The 24,178-nt window shown below is 38.2% G+C and overlaps 1 protein-coding gene across 7 annotated transcripts in view; it reads left to right on the forward strand.

The window, feature by feature from the left end:
• The window catches only part of LOC126363261 (exonuclease mut-7 homolog), a 265,763-nt gene extending 244,674 nt beyond the window's left edge, over positions 1-21,089 (forward strand). For all 7 annotated transcript variants that reach the window (XM_050007953.1, XM_050007952.1, XM_050007948.1 and 4 more), the window contains exon 16: positions 20,483-21,089. In XM_050007953.1, coding sequence (XP_049863910.1) covers positions 20,483-20,896 — 414 coding nt within the window. In that variant the 3' untranslated portion in view covers positions 20,897-21,089. The remainder of the gene's footprint in view (positions 1-20,482) is intronic.
• The last annotated feature ends 3,089 nt before the right edge of the window (positions 21,090-24,178 follow it).

The following is a 24,178-nucleotide window of genomic DNA, read 5'->3' on the forward strand; positions in this document are numbered from 1 at the left end:
AAGCTTTCTCTAAGTCTACAAATGCTAGAAACGTAGGTTTGCCTTTTCTTAATCTTTCTTCTAAGATAAGTCGTAAGGTCAGTATTGCCTCATGTGTTCCAACATTTCGACGGAATCCAAACTGATCCTCCCCGAGGTCCGCATCTACCAGTTTTTCCATTCGTCTGTAAAGAATTCGCGTTAGTATTTTGCAGCTGTGACTTATTAAACTGATAGTTCGGTAATTTTCACATCTGTCAGCACCTGCTTTCTTTGGGATTGGAATTATTATATTCTTCTTGAAGTCTGAGGGTATTTCGCCTGTCTCGTACATCTTGCTCACCAGCTGGTAGAGTTTTGTCATGACTGGCTCTCCCAAGGCCGTCAGTAGTTCTAATGGAATGTTGTCTACTCCGGGGGCCTTGTTTTGGCTCAGGTCTTTCAGTGCTCTGTCAAACTCTTCACGCAGTATTGTATCTCCCATTTCGTCTTCATCTACATCCTCTTCCATTTCCATAATATTGTCCTCAAGTACATCACCCTTGTATAAACCTTCTATATACTCCTTCCACCTTCCTGCCTTCCCTTCTTTGCTTAGAACTGGGTTGCCATCTGAGCTCTTGATATTCATACACGTGGTTCTCTTCTCTCCAAAGGTCTCTTTAATTTTCCTGTAGGCAGCATCTATCTTACCCCTAGTGAGATAAGCTTCTACATCCTTACATTTGTCCTCTAGCCATCCCTGTTTAGCCATTTTGCACTTCCTGTCGATCTCATTTTTGAGACGTTTGTATTCCTTTTTGCCTGCTTCATTTACTGCATTTTTATGTTTTCTCCTTTCATCAATTAAATTCAATATTTCTTCTGTTACCCAAGGATTTCTAGCAGCCCTCGTCTTTTTACCTACTTTATCCTCTGCTGCCTTCACTACTTCATCCCTCAAAGCTACCCATTCTTCTTCTACTGTATTTCTTTCCCCTATTCCTGTCAATTGTTCCCTTATGCTCCCCCTGAAACTCTGTACAACCTCTGGTTCTTTCAGTTTATCCAGGTCCCATCTCCTTAATTTCCCACATTTTTGCAGTTTCTTCAGTTTTAATCTACAGGTCATAACCAATAGATTGTGGTCAGAGTCCACATCTGCCCCTGGAAATGTCTTACAATTTAAAACCTGGTTCCTAAATCTCTGTCTTACCATTATATAATCTATCTGATACCTTTTAGTATCTCCAGGGTTCTTCCACGTATACAGCCTTCTTTCATGATTCTTAAACCAAGTGTTACCTATGATTAAGTTGTGCTCTGTACAAAATTCTACTAGGCGGCTTCCTCTTTCATTTCTTAGCCCTAATCCATATTCACCTACTATGTTTCCTTCTCTCCCTTTTCCTACACTCGAATTCCAGTCACCCATGACTATTAAATTTTCGTCTCCCTTCACTATCTGAATAATTTCTTTTATTTCATCGTACATTTCTTCAATTTCTTCGTCATCTGCAGAGCTAGTTGGCATATAAACTTGTACTACTGTAGTAGGTGTGGGCTTCGTATCTATCTTGGCCACAATAATGCGTTCACTATGCTGTTTGTAGTAGCTTACCCGCATTCCTATTTTCCTATTCATTATTAAACATACTCCTGCATTACCCCTATTTGATTTTGTGTTTATAACCCTGTAGTCACCTGACCAGAAGTCTTGTTCCTCCTGCTACCGAACTTCACTAATTCCCACTATATCTAACTTTAACCTATCCATTTCCCTTTTTAAATTTTCTAACCTACCTACCCGATTAAGGGATCTGACATTCCACGCTCCGATCCGTAGAACGCCAGTTTTCTTTCTCCTGATAACGACATCCTCCTGAGTAGTCCCCGCCCGGAGATCTGAATGGGGGACTATTTTACCTCCGGAATATTTTACCCAAGAGGATGCCATCATCATTTAATCATACAGTAAAGCTGCATGTCCCCTTGCTTTCAGCCGTTCGCAGTACCAGCACAGCAAGGCCGTTTTGGTTAATGTTGCAAGGCCAGATCAGTCAATCATCCAGACTGTTGCCCCTGCAACTACTGAAAAGGCTGCTGCCCCTCTTCAGGAACCACACGTTTGTCTGGCCTCTCAACAGATACCCCTCCGTTGTGGTTGCATCGACGGTACGGCCATCTGTATCGCTGAGGCACACAAGCCTCCCCACCAACGGCAAGGTCCATGGTTCATGGGGGGGGGGGGGGCATTTTAACATAGCTCAACCAAAAGCATTAATAGCGCACAAAAAGCCGATACTATTCACATTGACCTTGTCTCAACTCACTATGTACTCAAATCTTCAACTTACACATCCTTTGTCGCCACAGTTTATGTAAGTAATTCTTTCAATTAAACATAAAACTTAAGGGAGGGTCAATGCATTTTCTTATCCTTCACTGATTGTAGTGACATGGTGGCTGAGGCTCCAGTATCGCTTTCTTAGGCAACGTACTAAGTCGTGTACATTAGCCATTTTGATATGAGAGCCATATGGCCACCGCAATAAAAACTAGAGGTAGTGTATCTGAAACGGAGTTATGTAGCATTAAGACCAACATATTTCTTAAATGGTGGCAGTCATTGATATGCACAGTACAGTGCTCTATAATGATCTGTCCCCTTACACGCATGCAGTGTTTGTCAAACGATTGCAACAGATGGTCATCTGATAGATAGCGACACCGACCAATTGCCATGGGAATGTGCCTTTGAAAGTAATTCTGTAAATACAGCAGGGGCGAGTGTAAGCTTACAATGAGATCATATAACAGGCATTTCTACATCCTAAATGTGGTTGTGATTGTATCACAATGGGAACCATTAAACAATACTAGCTGTGGGTCAGAGTTACACCCAGTAGGTTAGAAGAAAGAGTGTGTGATCCTAACAGGCTATGACAATGGTTAGGCTGGCCGCGGTAGCCAAGCGGTTACAGGCGCTTCAGTCCGGAACCGCACTTCTGCTACGGTCGCAGGTTCGATTCCTGCCTCAGGCATGGATGTGTGTGATGTCCTTAGGTTTGTTAGGTTTAAGAAGTTCTAAGTTCTAGAAGACTGATGACCTAAGATGTTAAGTCCCATAGTGCTCAGAGCCATTTGAACCATTTTGACAATGGTTAACATTACAGGCACAGAGTACAATCGACTGGAATAAGTCCTATTTTTCTTGTGGATCCAGAATCGATGTAGATGATCTGAGCCATTTTCAGTGTAGACAAGTTTTCAGGTGGTAAGGAAGGGAGTGAAATATGAGACTAGTGTCTGCATTTATCTTCAGGTGAGGGCTACTGCTGATTAGTCTGGTCTTAGACTTTAGGGTGAGTGAAATTGCAAAAATATGGCTTAACTTACGAAGGGCTTTACATGGAAATCTGAAGAGACCTTTTGAATAGAGCTAGAATATTTGGTTTTCCCTCCAAACCATATCATCTCAGTCAATCTTACACACTGTGTAAGAATGATGGCTTGGAACCAGATTGGAAACAGGGATTCACAGAGAAGGAGCAAGTGAGACCAGTCGCTACTTTATGGTTCAGATGCAGGGCAGAGGTAGATAATAGGTAAGGAACACATCATGTTCTTACACTATAAACTGGAGACAGTGGCAAGTGCTGATGGTGAGGGAAATGCACAACAGCAGTGTGGCAAGCAAGGTGAACTGATGTTGCTTACCAATGTGGCAAGAGGCAACACAGACACTAGACGTGATTTCTTCAGAGTTTTCATCAAAAAATAATATTCCACTGATCCCATAACATTTAGAATGTACTCGTGCAATGATAAATAAGTGTGTGAGAGAGGTGTTGGCCTTTCGTACCAGGGGATACTCAAACCAGTGGAAAGCTATTCCCCAGAATAGTGTAAAAATGCAGTGGATGAAGTCCAAGTGGAGACTCCTCCCACAAATTCACCATTATGTAACTGGCCTAAGCCTGTGTGTATATAAATGAAACACATGTGTTGGCAATAAAGAGTAAATTATCATCAATGAGTAGTCTCCACATCTGTGCAACTCAGGTAACTGAAAATCCCTTAGTCACACCTTTTGGTTACAGTGGCACAATGCAAGATAAAAGAAAGTAAGCAATAAGGCGTTTGATTACATGATAACTAGACGTAAGTGTTTAGGTCTTCTGTGCTGCAAGAAGAGAAGTTGTACTTTTCACAGTTAACGTGGTGTTGAAGAAGGATCTAGAAACTAAGTTATTTCCAGGCCACAGAAGAGCAGAATAGTAGCAAAAAGAGGTGGGGCTGCGTGAGGCAGTGGTGTTGCCAAATGCAGGTACAGCATCTGACTTGCACACTCCACAGTGATGATGTACAGGATCCAAGCTGATACACTATATCTGGTGAGTCAGTGCCAGCAGTTGGCTGCCTTGACTTAACTGTTACAGCATATTGAGCAGGTTTCATTGGAGAATCTACTGCTTCCTCATTTTTGAAGATTTAACTTAGGTAAAACAAATAGGTGATTGTAAGTACAGAGGGAGTACAGTCGCCATAGTTATCATAAATGTGGCATTCAGCATCTTGACACTGGATAAAAGTGGTGGAAGCAAATGAAGTGAAATATTAATGTGCAATGATGTCTGTGTGAGTTTATTGTCTACTGAAGCTGTGAGAGATTGGGTCTATTAAGGGATTAGGTGAATGAGCCTGCAGATGCCTATACTGTCTGTAGTAACTAGTTTATTTGAGGTCTCTCTATAAAAAGTGTGATGGCTTGTAATTGGCACAAGTATAGCAGGAACTACAGATTAGGAAGACTGTAGAGTTGGTGGAGGCTACTGATAAATGAAAACTGCCTGAAAATGGGTTCTTCAATTTTTAGTGGGAATACACAATCAGCCAATGTTGGACACCCTCTTACTCCATTTTCAAAGAAATTGTCCATCCTGACATCAATGGTTCTTGCAACAATCCTCAAAATTTTGAAAGTGCATAGCTCATATAACCTGATACTTAGGTGTGAGTAGGTTATGACTTCCAACTATGTTCTTAGGATGTTACCACACAGAGACTCTCCTACTTGCTATTCCGAGAATGTATTCGTATGATCTGGTTTACCAGTAAGTTGCCGGGTGAAAGTATGCTGGATCTTCAAGGACTCTTAACACACAGGGATAATCATTTACAGGTACTACTAAGCCAACTGTGGGCCTTATGACACACAAATGGCAAAGCAGGTGCCACCGTCAACGTGGGTAGGCATCTAATGACTCTCATGGCCACAGTTTTGTTGAAACTCTCTTTTTGCATATGAGCAGGCTGCGTGCAGTTGATTACACTATAGTGACTAGCACACCATATATGTGTACTTTGCCAAACAGTCCTGACACAGAACCAACGGATGCTATTGACAGAGCTCAGCTGTGAAAGCCAGTCTAAGAAGTGGGATTGTATTAACAGAATCTTGACACAGCTAACTGTGTAATTTTGTATGCCTGTGTGGTAGATGCAGATGCAAGGTGAAAGGGTGGATGGGTACTCTTTTTGTTGGTATGGTAAGGTGAACTGGCAGTACATGTATCTTGTTTCTGAATAATTCATATCTCACACTTTGACTCTCCTTTGGCTTGTGCTCATAACATTTGAGAGATGAGCTATTCAAGGGACCAAAGAGGAAAAACCATTGAGAAAGAAACTTCATGCATTGTGATAATAAGACAAGGAAACCCCTCGTTCCAAAGTGACACAGGTTTGACAGATGGCATCCATGTGTGCCATGCACAATATTGGTGTGTGTGTTTCCATTCAGTGATGAGGTGACAGCTGGCTGTAGTTGGAAGATGAAGGGCGTCTAACAAGCAGAGGTCCCTTGTACTGGGATCGACTTTTTGAAACCAAATATACAGTGCTGTAGGTGAAGATCCCATATATTGCGCCCTACAGCCGTTCACCCTGGTGAGCCCACATTTGTGAGTCATTGAAAAAAAATTCCAAATTTTGGATGATGGTCAGTAACATTGAAAAATTTGAACTACGTAATTTGGTTTTGTGGTGTACTGGATAGGATAATAGCTTCACAAGCAAGAGGTTGTGGGTTTGAATCTCAACAGGTGTAGTAATTTTCAATTCTTTGTCGAAATAACTTTGATCACCATTTCTATTCATTTAATTGGTTTAATTGTGTTTTTTTCTCCTCTTCCTTTGTTACATTATTTTAATCACCATATGATCTGTTTTCATTTGTTTCATTTTGTCTTTATATCATTTTCTTTCCATTCGGAATTTTTGTGAAGATGAATTTAATTACATTTTTTCTATTATAATATTCAGTTATTTGAAAATTCCAGTCTATCAGTTAGTAAACAAAAGACCAAACAATCTATTTATATTGACTGTGCACTGATGTGAAAAATGTATTTTTCGCTACCTGATCTGTAATTTTTTTCATGGCGTCATCATACAAATATTAAAACTTAACTTAAATACCTATTGCACTATGGATATAATAATGCTGAAGAAGATTTAAATGAAAGAAGGGTTTAGAAGGGTTTATAAGTGTAATGAAGTTCAAACAAAATGAGAAATAGATATAATGAGTGCAGTTATGTGGATGAAAAAACAGGGTGATTGAACAAAAGAAATTCAACCAAAATTAATTAGAAACACATGAACAAAGATTTCAAGTGGAGAAAAGATAATAGGCAGAAAAAAGAGAGCAAATGAAGAAGTTAATATTATGATGAAAATGATGTGACAAAGGAACTGAAATAAAAAATTACATTTAAATCAGTTAACTAAATAAAAATGATAATCACACGTCATTTCGATAAAGATTTAAACATAAAAAAAGTTACTGCACCTGACAAGATTTGAACCCACAACCTCCTGCATGTGAAACTACTAAACTGTCCATTACATCACAAACCAGGCTATTTGCTGTACAAAATTCCATTATTTTTTATTTATTTTTTATTTTTTTATTTTTTGCCAATTACAAATTGGGGCCCATCATGTCAAATGGCTGCAGGCTGAGATTCCTGGGATCTTAACCTACATAACCACATAGATGGTTTCAAAAACCCAATCCCACTGCTGGGGACCTCTCCTTGTAAGCCATTCCTTATTTCATGATGGCAACCACTGTGGGGCTGAATGACCATGGGCAGAGAATGTGTCAGCTGTTCTGCCAGCAAAAGTTCCTTCTTGGTCGCATTCTCTAATATGGAAAAGCAGACTCATACAGTGATAATTTGAGTGGTCTTAACAAATAATTACCCATGGCTTTGCAGAAAGAACCTCTCTGGAATTGGCCTCATTTATTTAACATCTACAAGTCAAAAATTTACTTCTCTCCATAGCGTTTAATTTCTCCTTGAAGTCTGGAAATCTCCTACAGGTAATCTGAGTGAGAACACAGATCATCCGCTTTCTGAATATCTTAGTAAGTGGGGAGGCTATAAGATTTACTATAGAGGAGACACTCTGTGGAATACCAATAGAGCAGGAGAACTGGGTTTGCTGTGGGAAAGCAGCCATTTAAATGGTGCAAAGTGATAGGATTATCATTAACCAGTGAGACACACAGGTGTTTACAGAAGAGCTGGTAATGTATAGTGATGCACAACCAGGAAAATAAGTTACTGAAACGGGAATGTTTTAAGAGTGAAGGATGTCCCTTACGGAGATAGAAATTGTATTATTGGGTCAGATGTTGAGTACTATCTATTCCATTTCCACGCTTTAGAATCTCACCATGGTCTAAACTGTTTTCTTTGGCCTATGAAGGTGAATAACTATTCCCCTCTCTGTCAATAAAATAATAATGGAGACGTAAGTTATTCTCCAACTTTTGCTCACATGTGCCCAATGTACAATACAGGAATACGTTTAATCCATCAAAGATAGTCATGTGTTTTTGCAATTTCCAATGTCATTTAAGTAAATTATTTGTATGCCATGACTTAATATTTTCTTTCGAAATTGTAGCATACCGACCTATTAAAACATTGTCCGTATAGATTTCCCTTTGTTTCACTGCACCTGATTAATAGCAGCTATCATTTATTTAGTATTACAGTATTAATCAATACAAAGAATGATTAACAACATCATCTTGTTGTATTCCTGTTATCCTATGCCAAGCCTCTTTATCCAGCACACCTTCCTTGTCAATGCTGCGATGTTCCATTACTCCATTTATGTGGTCTGTCCAAGAACATTATGGTCTTCCGCACTTACGTCTGCTGGGTGATTTCCATTCATAAACCTTCTTTGGCCACCAATGATCTAGCATTCTCATCATATAGCCATATCATTTTAATGATTTTCTTTCAATGCTATCTGTCACTGTATCATTTGCCTTCATTCTAGCTCTTACTTCGTCATTAGTTTTCCTTTCAATTCTTGGTATTCTGGCACTCCTACGCAAATTCCACAGCTATTAGTCTTCTTTTGAGATCCACAGTTGTGATCCATAGCATTGCACTGATTCAACCATTATCTTACCTACTCTTTTCTTAGTGCTGTTGGAAATATTCTTATCCCACCAAAAAGAATTCATACACCCGAACACTTTTCTGCTATGCTGTATTCTGTATTTTACTTTTGTATCGCGCAATCCATTTTTCTCATTATGTGCCCCGAGATATGTAAATTTCTCTACCTGTCTCATAACTGCTTTGTCATTGATGTGTACTTCAAATTTAGTATCACTATTCACCACCAGATACTCTGTTCTTGTTAGACTCATTTGTAGTCCCCACCTGTTGTATTCCTGATATAATCATCATATCATGAACTCTAGGTCATCATCATCTTGTGCTATATTAGCTTGATCATCAGAAAACTTAATGGATATATCTTTACATTGTTGACAGTGGTTCCCATTCCTCTATAGCTGTTCTTCCAATTTCAGAGAGCCACTTCCACATATAAATTGAACAAGATTGGTGACATACTGCAACCTTGTCGCAAACCTTTAGTGACATTAATAGGTACTGATAACTTTGAACCTCGTTTAATCTGTCCCACATTGTTTCCATGCATTTCAATGATAATTTGTAAAAGGTGACCATCCATACCTATATCTTTCATAGCTTCCCACTGCTTAGATTTAGGGACTTTATTGTAAGACTTTGCGAAATCTACAAAGGCAATGTGTAGCTCCTTCCATACTACTATAAATTTCACCATTAATTGTTGTAAAATAAATAGTTTATCTGTACATGATCTGTTCTGCCTAAACCTGTTCTGGTCTTCCCCAATATGGTGACCAACATTTTGTCTAATTTTTTCAAACATTATCTTGCCAAATAAGCAGTTCATTGTACAGTTGATACTAATGTCTCTATAGCAGTTTGTGTCTTTTCTATTGTCTTGCTTGAAAATAGAAACCATATATGACTTTTTCCATTCTGAGGGAATTTCAATCTTTTTACAACAGTTGTTCATCAGGCAGGTTATTTGTTTCTTCAGATATCTTCCTCCAGCCTTCAGTAATTCAACAGGAATGTTTCCTGGACTGGTGATAAGCCATTCTTCATTTTAATTAATGCACAATTCACTTCCTGTATTGCAATGTTTATATTTCGATCAGTTACTTCCATTTTCTCTTTGTTCCCTTCTGTGTAATATGGCCTGTCTTCAGTTGAAAGGTCTGTGTGATGTTTTTTCCATTCCTTTAAGGGAATTGGGTTGTCTACTGCTTTGTTTACTTGCATTTTCGTCATACTGGTAATTGTCCTCCACACTTCTGTTGTTTCTGATCCACCTATTAGACTGTCAGTTTCAATACATTTCTGTTCCCACATCTTGTTCTTTTCTAATTTAATTCTGTTTCTTAATTCATAATTTGTTATCTGGTAGTTTTGCCTGTCGTGTAGTGATTTAGTTGATGACCATTTTTTGAAGAGATTTTTCTTTTCCCTAATCAACATTTTCAGGTCATTGGACATCCATGGATGATCCCGTTTACCTAGACTTTTACTTTCAGTCCCTAGTACCTCTAGAAAAAAATTTTAAGTGCTTTAATATTTTCATATTCTACTTCAAGATTGTCATATACTGGAATTACTTTTAATTCGTTTTCTAATGTATGTTGAAATAAATCCTTGATGCTGAACTGCTTCAGGAGAAAGAGCTTATACCTTGCCTGCTCTAATTTTTCATGTTAGCTATGGTCAGCCACTTGTCCAGTTGTTGATTGTTTTCTCCTAAATGGGTATGTCAACTTCGCTAAAACTAAGTAGTGACCAGACTCACAGTTGTCTCCCCACATGACTCTAAGGTCTTGAACTACCATTTTTGGCCGTTGCTTGGTAATTATGTAATCAATTATTGATTTCTGCTGTAATAATGGTCTCTCCCATGTATATCTTTGGATATCTTTATGTGAATAGTGTGTGTTCAGAATTTTCAAGTAATATTAGCATTACTATACCAAATTATTTCAGCTCTTGTATAATAATCACGTATCCAGTTATCTTACTAAGGGCAGTCATGTTATAATGCTCCGAGTGGCCACTTGTACCACCGCTTGCATTTGTGAGAAACAGAGTTGTGATAATGGCAGACAAATGTCCTCGGAGATCAGCTGTGTGTCTCAGGTCCATACTAATTGTAATGTGTGTGCCCTGCGCCTGCTACACGGACGTCTGAGTCACAGCTCTTGTACAAGATAAGTAATTTAAGTAGTAATAAACTGTTTTTTAACACTTTAAACTAATTTATTACGTTAATTATAGTGCTCTGCAAGCATACCATTAAAGGTTTTTGTCTTACTCGCGTATTTTCACAGTAATCACGTAAAGTTCATTTTGTTTACATATCGCGGCCAGGCCGAACTTTTGAGTTTTCAGATTAAACTTCATACCGCAATCTTAAGTGCATTTACTGATAGTTTAGTGTGCTAAATACGTTTGCTGCCCCTTTATATCTGTAGAGTATCGTCATCTCTTAAGTAATTTCCAGTAAAAAACTTCTGAACCACTGTTTACATAGTCGCGAGTAGGCCTAATTTTTCGTACACGTATTTTCATTGTTTTCCGGTAACTTAATTGTCTTTCTGTCACTAAAATAGATTTGTACCATGAGTGTAAAGTGCCTGACGTGCCGTAGGATCGTTAGCTCCGGGGTCTGGTGTGATGGATGTAGTAACTTTTTTCATTGGGGCGACTGTAGTGGCGTGGGAATTGGGAAAATGAGCGAGACTCATCAGTGGTTCTGTAGGCTATGCAGTAGAGATAGGAAGATTGTGGAACAGGAGGGGAAAATTGCTGCCCTTCAGGCTGAGTTAGATGAGGCTAGGCGAGAACTGGGCAGGTTAAGGGGGGAGAAGGGTAAACAGGGGTGGGAAGTGGCAACAGGCACGAGGAACAGGCCAAGAAATTCTTCTGACCGCTTTGTTATTAATGTACAAAATAGGTTTGACCTGTTGCCTCAGTCAGAAACTGATGAGCCTCTCACAGAAGTAGATGTACACAGGGCTCAACAAGCTTTCAGCAGCAAATTGATTAAGAATGTAGGGAAGTCTGCAAAGAGAAAGAAAGTCTTGTTGCTAGGTAGTTCGCATGCTAGGGGTGTGGGCCAACTTCTGCAGGATGAATTAGGGTTGGATTACCAGGTCACAAGTTTTTTCAAACCTAGTGCTGAACTTGGGCAGGTTACAGAGGATTTAGGTTCACTATGTAAAGGTTTTACTAAGGAAGACACCGTGGTTATTGTGGGTGGGCCGGGCAACAGTATTGACAGAGATCCGGGGTACAGCATAGAGTGTGACCTGGCAAAGATTGCATCGGCATCGAATCATACCAGTGTTGGGTTTGTGTCGGTTCTGGAACGCCACGACCGACCTCATTTGACCTCTTCTGTCAGGAGAGTTAATTTGGAGTTGGAACGGCTACTTGGATCTGGTGCGGGGTCACACATTGGTGTGGTTCGTGTTGATTCACTCTGTAGGTGGGACTATACTAGACATGGCCTACACCTCAACAGGAAAGGGAAGGGTAAACTGGCTGGGCTGATAGCAGGAAATTTAAAGGGGGGAGGAACTACATCTCATGGTGGAAACTCTTTTTTAGTGTAAGATCAGTGTCCAGTGGGAAACTCAGCCATGCAAGTACTAAAGATGTCAAAAAAGTTCAAGATAGTTGCAAAAGTAAAATGAAAAATGTTAGTATATTTCATCAAAATATTGGGGGATTGAACAATAAAATTGATGAGCTTCTGCTTTGTTTAGAAGATATAGAAACTGAGAATGTAATAGATGTACTATGCCTGTCTGAGCATCACATTGTCACTGATATGCAAAAGGTTAGCATCAATGGGTACAACTTAGCTGCACATGTAAGTAGAGATAATATGATGAGAGGAGGAGTTGCCATATATGTCAAAAGCTTCCACAGTGCAAAAAATTTAGAAACTAAAAAATTTTGTGTAGAGCAACATATGGAAGCATGTGCCACTGAACTTAAACTAAAGGATGGCACTTTCATAATTGTAACAGTGTATAGGTCCCCCTCAGGGAATTTCCAGCTATTTCTGGAAAACTTGGATGCTTTGTTGTGCTATCTGTCAGACAGGGGGAAGCAAATTATCATTTGTGGGGATTTCAATGTTGATTCCCTGAAAGAGTGTAATAGGAAGAATGACCTTTTAGTATTACTCAGTTCTTTCAATTTGAGCTCCGTCATTGATTTTCCTACTCGGATAACAAAGAACAGCAGTACATTGATAGATAACTTTTTTATAGACCAAGATAAGTTTAAGGACATAAATGCTTATCCTGTTGAGAATGGTCTTTCAGATCATAGTGCACAGCTTGTTACAGTACATGACATAGCTCCATGCAGTATAATAAATCAGACTTTCAAAGCAGTGCGTTCAATTAACAATATAAATGTTGCAAACTTTAGGGAAAGCCTACAGCAGCTAGACTGGGATGAAGTGTATAAGGAACCCGATGCAAACTTGAAATATAACTTATTTCACAATACATTTTTAAGGGTATTTGAAAATTGTTTTCCCAAGAAAATAGTTAAACATAATTCCAAGAAAACATATAATAAACCTTGGCTAACTAAAGGAATAAGAATATCTTGCAACCGCAAAAGAGAACTGTATCTAACAGCAAGATGGAGTACTGACCCCGAAATTGTTCAATATCATAAAAACTATTGTGCGGTACTAAGAAAAGTTATTAAAAAGTCCAGAAGCATGTGTATCATGTCTGAGATCAGTAACTCTGATAATAAAATTAAAGCAATTTGGAATATTATTGAAAGGGAAACAGGGCAACCAAGAGCACAGGAAGACTTTAGTGCAATAAAATTGAATGACAAGTGCACTAACAAACAATCAGAAATTGAAAATATTTTGAATAATCATTTTTTAAATGTTGTGGAGAAAATAGGATCTAGATCTTCACTAGAAGAGGCAAGGCTATTAATAGAAGAGGCGATACCTGCACAGTTTGAAACAGCTGTAATTCCACCAACCTCTCCCTCTGAAATCAGTAAAATAATAAACTCACTGAAAAGTAAAAGCTCTTACGGAATTGATGGCATTTCCAGCAAAGTACTTAAAGCTTGTTCCCCACAGATAAGTAGAATTCTCAGCCACGTATGTAATAGCTCTTTGGAGCAGGGTGTTTTCCCTGATAGACTGAAATATGCCATTGTAAAACCATTGCATAAAAAGGGGGATATGTCGGATGTCAACAACTACCGCCCAATCTCTCTTCTGACAGCTCTATCAAAAATTTTTGAGAAAGTAATGTATTCAAGAGTAGCCTCCCATATTTGTAAAAATAAAGTACTAACAAAATGTCAGTTTGGTTTTCAGAAAGGCTTTTCAACAGAAAATGCTATATATGCTTTCACTGATCAAATATTAAATGCTCTGAATAACCGGACATCACCCATTGGTATTTTTTGTGATCTCTCAAAGGCCTTTGATTGTGTAAATCATGGAATTCTTTTAGATAAGCTAAATCATTATGGTTTGAGTGGGGCAGTGCACAAATGGTTTAATTCATACTTAACTGGAAGAATGCAGAAAGTTGAAATAAGTGGTTCGTGTAATGTTAAAACAGCTGATTCCTCAAACTGGGGTGCTATCAAGCACGGGGTCCCACAGGGTTCGGTCTTAGGTCCTTTACTGTTCTTGATATACATTAATGACTTACCATTCCACATTGATGAAGATGCAAAGTTAGTTCTTTTTGCTGATGATACAAGTATAGTAATAACATCCAAAAACCAAGAACTAAGTGATGTAATTGTAAATGATGTTTTTCACAAAATTATTAAGTGGTTCTCAGCAAACGGACTCTCTTTAAATTTTGATAAAACACAGTATATACAGTTCCGTACAGTAAATGGCAAAACTCCAGTAATAAATATAGAATTTGAACAGAAGTCTGTAGCTAAGGTAGAATTTTCAAAATTTTTAGGTGTGTCCATTGATGAGAGGTTAAACTGGAAGCAACACATTGATGGTCTGCTGAAACGTCTGAGTTCAGCTACGTATGCTATTAGGGTTATTGCAAATTTTGGTGATAAGAATCTCAGTAAATTAGCTTACTATGCCTACTTTCATTCACTGCTTTCGTATGGCATCATATTCTGGGGTAATTCATCGTTGAGTAGAAAAGTATTCATTGCACAAAAACGTGTAATCAGAATAATTGCTGGAGCCCACCCACGGTCATCCTGCAGACATCTATTTAAGGATCTAGGGATCCTCACAGTAACCTCACAGTATATATATTCCCTTATGAAATTTGTTGATAATAATCCAACCCAATTCAAAAGTAATAGCAGTGTGCATACCTATAACACCAGGAGAAAGGATGATCTTCACTATGCAGGGTTAAATCTGACTTTGGCACAGAAAGGGGTAAATTATGCTGCCACAAAAGTCTTTGGGCACCTACCAAACAGCATCAAAAGCCTGACAGATAGCCAACTAACATTTAAAAATAAATTAAAAGAATTTCTAGATGACAACTCCTTCTACTCATTGGCTGAATTTTTAGATATAAAGTAAGTAAAAAAAAAAAAAAAAAAAAAACTTAATCATTAGTGTCATGCAATATTTTGTGTAATGTAATTTCTTGTACAGACATCTTTTATTAACCTGACACGTTCCACATCATTACGAAGTGTCGTATTCATGATCTATGGAACAAGTATTAATCTAATCTAATCTAATCTAATCTTTACAATTACTAAAATGTGGTTCACTGGTTTAACCCCCTAATTGGAGTCTGAGCAGTTAGTGGGACATAAAGTCTTCCATAAAAACACAATGAATAACGTTAATCAGTTATTGGGATTACAGGTGAGAATTGCCATTTTACAATGGTGCAGCTGGATGGCTGGTTATAACTGATTCCAGGGTGAGAAGCTCAGTTGCTGCAGGGATGCCTCTCCTCCACTTTTATTTAACGAGAGATTACAGCAAATTACTATGATTGTTGCTCAGCTTAGATGAGGAAGGGAGTAGCTGACCAGTAGGATGAACTGTTTTGGTGGTTAATACCTGGAAGGCCACATAGAGGTTTGACCACAAGCAAGAACAGTGGACTGTGGAATGAACGGTGGTAGTTGTACTTTTACGTGCAGGCAATGAATGGTGTCAGGCGAGCCGTGGCAGATTCCCTCACCAGTAAGCAAGAGGTCAGTGGTTTATGTTTTTGTGGGTTAATTAACCTTACACACTTCCTGTTAAGTGACAGTTGATGATGCTTATTTTTGGCATGACATTTATTACAGTAATAAACTCTAAAAACTGGACAGAAGTGAAAGTGCCCACACCCTGGCTCTAATTCTTATGCCAGTAACCATGGGCCTTTGGTGCATACATTCGACTCAGTATTGCCAAAACTGTTAGAACCCTGGGAGAGTGAGCAGAAACTTCTTTAAATAATTCAACACTAGTGGCAATAAGGGGCTTTCCTGGCATATAGGTTAATTAGATTTACACTCTGTACTCATTGCTGGTGAAGCTAAAGACTCTTCACTGCCATAATTTTCTTCCAGTTGGTCTAAGGACTGTTTGCTCTCATTAAACAGGTAGCCTCTGTGTTCACCACCTCCTCCACAAATATGACAAAAAATAACAACTGCAGGCATGTACACAGGCGGAAACAATCAAATAATGTGCAACAAGTAAACAGATGCTGCATGGGAGGGTAAACAAGACATATGGTGGCATCATATTGCCCATCCTCAAGTAAAGAAAGGCAGGAGACTGAAAACAACAGAAAAGTGAATAGGGATGCTTGGAGCGTAGGGCATACCTGGGCCATGACAGAGGCACCGGCTCCATCATCTTTGGCACTCTTCTACCAATGCAAGTTTTAAACTCAGCAGTTCTACTGATGTAGCAGGCAGGGGTTGCACAATGTTCCCCTGACAGGGCTTAAAATGTCAAAATGGACTATTACTTAAGTCGACCATCTGTTCAGTGCAGCCATTGATTTGGGGTGGAAGGGGGTGGTTCTCCACTTTTTAATTCTAAACAGTTTGCACACGTATACAAATAATGCAGACATCAAATATGTTCTCTGGTCCCTTAATATGGCATTAGGACTTCCAAGAGTTTGTATAGGCGATGGTATTACCATTCAGGTTCCGAGAGGGATTGTGGGGTATAATATACCATATTCATATAAAAAAATCTGCAAGGGTGGCATACTGTTTTCATTTGATGTGCTTCCTTCAACTATGTGATACGTACGTCATTTACCTACAGTACACAAACATTTCTACTCAAGACATCTGCATTTTGATGACGTTTGGCTGGTTTATAGTGTACATCATAATCATAATCAATCAGTTTCAAAACCCAGCTATCAGACAGTGGCTGGGAGCTTTTAAATTCAAGAACCATAAAAGAGCAGTATGGTCAGCTACCAAGTGAATTTTCCACTACACAAATAAGATTTAAAATAATTAACTCCAAACACTGAGGCTAACAATTCGTTTCCTGTTTTGCTATGACAACTTCAGCTTTGATAAGCTAGTGAGAAGCATAACCAATTCCACCACATTGTTCCTGGCATAAAATGCATGTAAGGCAAAATCTGAGGCATTGCAAAACAAGAACTCATTGCATGGCAATTTTTCAGTTTTCAGACCAATCGAAGGGTACTCCCTTCTTCAGTAGCCTTTTAAAAGCTTTGTGGAAACTCATAGCCTTTTACAAAATGACAATAATAGTTCACCGGTCCTAGAAAACTGTAACTCTTTTACAGCAGTAGGAGCAGGTAAACAGTCCACAGGTGCCATCAGCCGCAGATCTGGCTCCACTTCTATGGAGCTTACAAGATGTCCCAAGTACTGAACTTGTGACTCTGCAAAAGAACATTTATCCAAATTCTAGCTCAAGTTGGCATTCTGTAATCTCGCCAACACATTCCTTAATCACTCATTGTGCCTCTCAGTGCTTCAAGTAAATATGATAATGTCATCTAAATGCACCAAGCATGTCTTGGGTTTTGAACCTTGTGATAAGGAGTTGACAAATATTTGAAATGTAGCAGGTGCATTTCTTAGGATAAAAGTCATCTTTAAAAGTCATGTAAGTCCGAAGGTATTATTGCGAAATACGTGGGAGAGTATCACAACAATATGCCATTTAGCATAGCAGTCATTAAAAGAAGGCTTGCCTATTTGACTGTCATGAGCAGTACACTCATAAGTGTCCAACCCCTGACAGTTAGGGCACCAGAAAGCCAAGGACTTATTGGGCGTGCGGCCATCTGACCTACATCTTCTGAAACGGTATCGCTAGCAAACACATAGCATGGCTTGTTGCTGCTTGCCTTGTTTCTTCTCGTAACAATTCCAAATATATCACTTTGTTGAGAGAGGTTGGGGAAGGCAGTTTAACTTCACCAGGAATCTGCAGGTTTATATTATGAATGAAAACATCAACCGCGCACATTTATGCCTTCTGCAAAAGCACTTCATGATTGGTCACATCCTGGCCAAGGGCGTAAGTTTTGCGTGAGATAGCCCTTATTCTGCTTGCAAATGCCTCAAAATCTTCACTCAAGCGTTACCCAAAGGTAGAAAGTTAGTCACAGTAATAACTTGTGCCTCTTTTATTGGAATGCCACTGTGCTAAACCCTTTGTTATGGTGTCAAACTTCTCCATATTTTTCAAAGCATCAACCGATTTGACAAAAGTATGTGCATTTCTGTACAACTTTAACCCTCACACACACACACACACACACACACACACACACACACACACACACGCTTGGCCACGAGCAGGGTTGACCCATATCGCGGACTGTCTGCAAAAAATATGTTTACGTTCTCATTGAGTAGTCCAAAAAAGCATGAAATGAAAATGACTGTGAGCATGGCACTAGCAGTGGCACAAGGCAAGGCAGCTGTGTTAGCTTTGACTGCCTTAAGGTCATTAAAAGTGACTTGTACTTAGAATCTGATTGCGCCATAAAGGCAGATGTGCACAGCTGGCTAAACTACTCCTATAATTCTGTATTCTTAGTCATAAGCTTCCAGAACTCCAACAAGAGCTTCTTGCTGAAAAGTAATGCTTTTGAATTTCTTATTCTGTTCTCAATATTGGTTGAGATATTACATGTCGTGCAGATTACTCAGTCAACTTTCCCATTTGGTTGACAAAGATTGCGACCTTCTGCCACTAAAGGGCTCCAAATTGTTGTGTGTAACATGCTGGTGCCTAACACAACTGTGTTGGTGTGTGAAAAAGAGCATGCTGTAATAGAGTTTCAAATTTGAAGAGTTCATGCACACAGGTGATGCTGAGGGAATTAGATTAGGAAATGAGACACTTAAAGTAGTAAAGTAGTTTTGCTAATTGGGGAGCAAAATAACTGATGATGGTCGAAGTAGAGAAGATATAAAATGTAGACTGGCAATGGCAAGCAAAGTGTTTCTGAAGAAGAGAAATTTGTTAACACTGAATATAGATTTTAGTTTCAGGAAGTCGTTTCTGAATGTATTTGTATGGAGTGTAGCCATGTATGGAAGTGTAACATGGACAATAAATAGTTTGGACAAGAAGAGAACAGAAGCTTTCGAAATGTTGTGCTACAGAAGAATGCTGAAGATTAGATGGGTAGATCACATAACTAATGAGGAGGTATTGAATAGAATTGGGGAGAAGAGGAGTTTGTGGCACAACTTGACAAGAAGAAGGGACTGGTTGGTAGGACATGTTCTGAGGCATCAGGGGATCACAAATTTAGCATTTGAGGGCAGCATGGAGGGTAAGAATCGTAGAGGGAGACCAAGAGATGAATACACTAAGCAGATTCAGAAGGATGTAGGTTGCAGTAAGTACTGGGAGATGAAAAAGCTTGCACAGGATAGGGTAGCATGGAGAACTGCACCAAACCAGTCTCGGGACTGAAGACCACATCAACAACATGCACACATTGAACACCATCTCCTTCAGCATGACAATGCGAGATCACAGATAGGTGCTGCAACAATCTTACATTGTGGGTTCACAGTCCTTAATGATCCTACATAGAGTCCTGATGTGGCTCCATCTGATTTTTATTTGTTTCCAAAACCTAAAGAACACTGTTGAGAATCTCACTCTCACAGTGATGAAGTAATGCAAGCAGAGGTGAGGTTGTGGCTCTGTCAGCAAAGTCACACATTCTGCAGTGCAATATACTGGTGTCTCATTGGGAGAAATGTTTTCATTACAAGGTGACTATGTTCAGAAATAAATATATAGCCTTGAATAATAAACATGTGGAATATTAGTAAAGTTTATTTTATTTAAAAAGCATTAAGAGTTTACACACAAAACATTCTCTGAATTTACTTTCCAGCATGTCCCCATACAATAACTGTTTTATTACCACATAAAACATTATTTTTATAAATTCCATGTGAATAAGTGAGTTAAACAGAAAATAAAGGTGCTTCTGTGATATAACGTACATTTAAAATATGTTACAGCTACTTCATTACTAATTATGAAGCAGTGTCCATTACTTTCTGAAAATTTCATCATTTTGTACAATTGTGTACATACAACCTTTATAAGGATTCATCTTATCTTCCCTCTAGAAGCATTTTCCAAAAGGTAATTATATGGGCAACATGTTGTGAAGAAAGACTGCAGGTGTTTTATTGCATTTTTTTATTTAAAAATTTGGAAATCAAAAGCAGGAATGAGTGTGTGTATCTTAAAATATTTCTTTCTTCTCACTTTTTTACAGTTTTGAAACACATGAGCACTAGAGTCTTTAGTGTGATTGTGTGAAATTAATTGGCTTATACATGTGGTGCTGTTGATCTTACTTCCACATGATATTTTGTTGTAATGAATCTTTTCTCTTTGGTACAAAATTGTATAAAAGTAACATGAGAATTGTTTTCAAAAAAATGTAGCTGTTTTGATTAGAATTGTCCATTATAACATATTATTACTTGAAGTTGTTCTATTTTCCCCACTGGAATAATAGGCTTTCCACTAATTAATACACTGGTATTTATAATATTTGCAGATTTGTAATGGAGACACGTTTATTAAAGTAACTAGGAATACAATGCAGCAATTGGCTGAAAATTATCGCCGCCTTTCGTACTCTGTACCTGAAGAGGCTGAAGCTGAAGATGAAGATGAAGAAGTGGGTTTTGACTCTGAAGGCTTTTCAAGTGAAGATGACATGTATACTGAGTTGATAAGACCACCATGTTACACAGAAGCAAAAGTACAGAATGTACAGGATGGAATTATAATGAGTGAGTGCAAGACACAAAAAGGTGCTGCTATTCAGATTGGTATAATACCTGAACCAATTCTGCAGAGAGAAAAAGAATATCTTATTTGTGATGACTGTGGGAGGTGTTACTGGTGTGGTTCACATTTCACCAGAGCTCTGAACTCAACCTTGAAAGACATTGTTAAAGATGATTAGATTGCTTTTTATAAAGATAAGAGTGCAAATTGTTTCTCATACATTTAATACTTTGATATATTTGCTATTTCGATTTTATTTATAACTTACCAATAACGGTATTTTTGGAAAACTTTGAAAAAAATATTTTTATGTTTCTGCTGTTATGTGCTGTAATAAATAGATACTATGCAAAAGTAGTCTTGGCAAATTATTTTTGTTGGTTTTCTTTTTCACTGTATATCCTTACATAAAAGAGTTTAAACCAAAGATATACTTCACAGTAAGCTGATTAAGAACCTTCAACTTTTTCTAGTTTCATTTAACAGGCATTTTATTTCAGTGAAGACTTCCAGGCTGAAGGGCTGTAGTTGATATATAAAACTATTCCACAACATTTCACCTCTGACTGTATGAGACATCAGCAACTGCATTCAGACAGCTGCATCTGAAACTGCAACCATAGCTTGAGGGTGATGCCTCATATTTTTAGAGCAGAGTAGAAGACACTGCCATTTGCCACATAATGCTTAATGTGCATTATCTCTGGCTGGCACCATCATTACCAGTTAAAAGTAATTCATTGTCATTTGTTGGTGAAAAGTTGACATCCATATTTTATCTAACTTTTTCTTTTGTATTAAAATAGTTATGCTCTTTGTGAAGCTCTATGGACTCTCTATACATGCATGCATGATAATGCATTTTCTTCACTAAAACAGTCATTTCACTCAATTTTAATACATGGTTTCCATATTGCAAACATGTTCTGCTACTGTTGCTTTTTCAGTATGTCCCAGACAAAAGTTCCTTTTATGTTCAGCTAAGCAGGTCTTAACACTTCATTTTGTATTTCCAATGTATACTTGTCCATGACTGTGTGGAATTTAAGACATTTCAGGAGTTGCTAGTGATACCATACATCTTCCGCCACTCTTACATATTCTTTCATCTTGTTGGTGGTTCTAAAGATTGATTCCACCCAAAACATGTTCAACACTTTCCTGGTGTGAAACACAATTTCGTTGATAAATGGGAGGAAAATTTTTCCAGTTGACAGCTGTTGCTCCTCTTTAGTCTTGTCTTTCTCTATTCTTGGAAAGAGTACTTGATCAACCGCCTTACTTGAGTAATGATTTTTCTTGAAAGCCAACCATAAGTGATTCAACTCATCTCATAAATAAACTGGCTTGCAAATTTTTTAGCTCTGTCCATCAAGGCTTTAATGATCCCTCTTTTTTGTCTTTGGTGATGATTCACATCAAGGAAATTCAGTTGCTAGGACGAAGCTTTGTAGGGCCTGCTGCCCTCACCACTCTAATGTTGTGGCTGTCATAGCAGCTCTGTGTATGCAGGCTGGTGTTACTTCTGTATATATTTCCACCAGCTGATGGAGCTACTCACATATCAGTTTAGTTATGCTGTACATGTATGTTCCTGCTTGCTGGCAGCTGATGCTTTAGAGAACAAAGAAAATTTGGAAATAATTCTTGCAGACCACATCAATGGTTCTGTAAAACTGCCTTGTCAGTTCATTGTCACATGTGATTGTAGCCAACACAATTTTAACCAACTTAAAAATTTTTCAGGTAAGTAGTCATCACATTTTTACGCAGTTTATACTTTTACAAACACATATTGGAACACGTGAGGCAATACTGACCCTACGACTTATCTTAGAAAATAGATTAAGGAAAGGCAAACCTACATTTCTAGCATTTGTAGACTTAGAGAAAGCTTTTGACAATGTTGACTGGAATACTCTCTTTCAAATTATGAAGGTGGCAGGGGTAAAATACAGGGAGCGAAAGGCTATTTACAATTTGTACAGAAAATTTTGTGGTGGTAGGTAGGATGGGAATCTGTCTTTAGGGTCTGTCTTCTTTTCTTTGATTTCAACAAATCCATTCTTATTTTTCCTTTCCTTCTCCTTGAGAAGGTCTGGTCTTATTTTCCTTCTTTCCATGCTATATAGTCTCCATTGTGGAACCCTTCTTATTTCTGTTTACCGTTAACCAGTTTTCACGGGATTGCTGAGATTACACTACACCTGTTTCACCTAAGATGTTGACAACTACAAGTAATTTAAGTGCCAATAGGTTTAGGCACATCAAAAATTTTTGGGGGAATAGACAGGAGCGAAGCAGAATATGCATGGAAGATGTGCTAAAAACATGGTGACTGAAGTGTCATTCATTTGAGCAGCAGACGTGTTGACTGAAGAACATACACTAGTTGTGAACACAAAGTGACACGCTCACACATGTATTACTGAATAATGTCAATAGTAGTGTTAAATAATGAAAAGCGTGAGCCATGTTAGGTACTACAAAGTAGAGATACAGCTTTGAGCTTCAACTAAATACATAGGATGGGAAATTATTATATAAAATATTTGAAATATGTGGAGTTGCTTTCAATAAAAGAAGATAATTAGAATATAAGGAAACAAATATGAAATGAGGAAGAGAATAGGTTGACTTCTGGGTACGGTCAAGTGAAGGAACGTCTTCAAACTGATGTAATTAGAAAAATAGGAGAAAAGCTGAGGAGATCCCGTACATTTGTTTCAAAATAAAAGGGGAAGTGCACCTGCTTAGGAGACGGTAGAAATAAAGGGGTAGATATACAAATCCATGAAAGGGAATGAACTATGCCAAGGGTAAGGTACATTCAAGATGTAAATGGCCTATACTATGTATTGGTAAGAGATTTGTATGGAGCACTTTCACATGATTGAAAATAAGATTGTGCAGTGTTTACCCGCAGAAGGGGATCAGCAGTTGTGCAGTGAAATGATTTAAAGGGCTGGATTGACAACTGATCAAACCAAAGATGATGTTTACAAGCTAGTTAAAATAGATAATTTTCTTAATTACAGTGTATGAAGACCTTTTATGTCTCCGTGTGTATTCATGCAGAAGTTTTTGAAATATGGCTGTGTCCTCGGAACAAAGGACATACAGTCAAACTATGATTCCTCTAAGACTACAAATTGTAATAAAAATAGGTATAAGAGAATATATAAGTAAAGACATAAGGTTCACCTAAGTTAAAGCAAATCAGTCTCTTAAATGAGGTAACATACGAAGACAAGAAACTATACCCACCTACTGAGAAGTTAGCAGTTTCAATGAAACAAGTTTTTAAGCAGTTTCAAGGAAATAAGTTTTTAAGCATTGTACAAGAAAATGAATCACAACATGGTGTGAGGCTTAAATATGACGCATGATACTCAGAATGAACAACATATGGTTAGTTTTCTTTTTTTAAAATATGGTTTGTTTGGAGTTAATTATGAAA

The sequence above is a fragment of the Schistocerca gregaria genome, chromosome 1, assembly GCF_023897955.1.
Source record: "Schistocerca gregaria isolate iqSchGreg1 chromosome 1, iqSchGreg1.2, whole genome shotgun sequence".
In the NCBI taxonomy this organism is placed as follows: domain Eukaryota; kingdom Metazoa; phylum Arthropoda; class Insecta; order Orthoptera; family Acrididae; genus Schistocerca; species Schistocerca gregaria.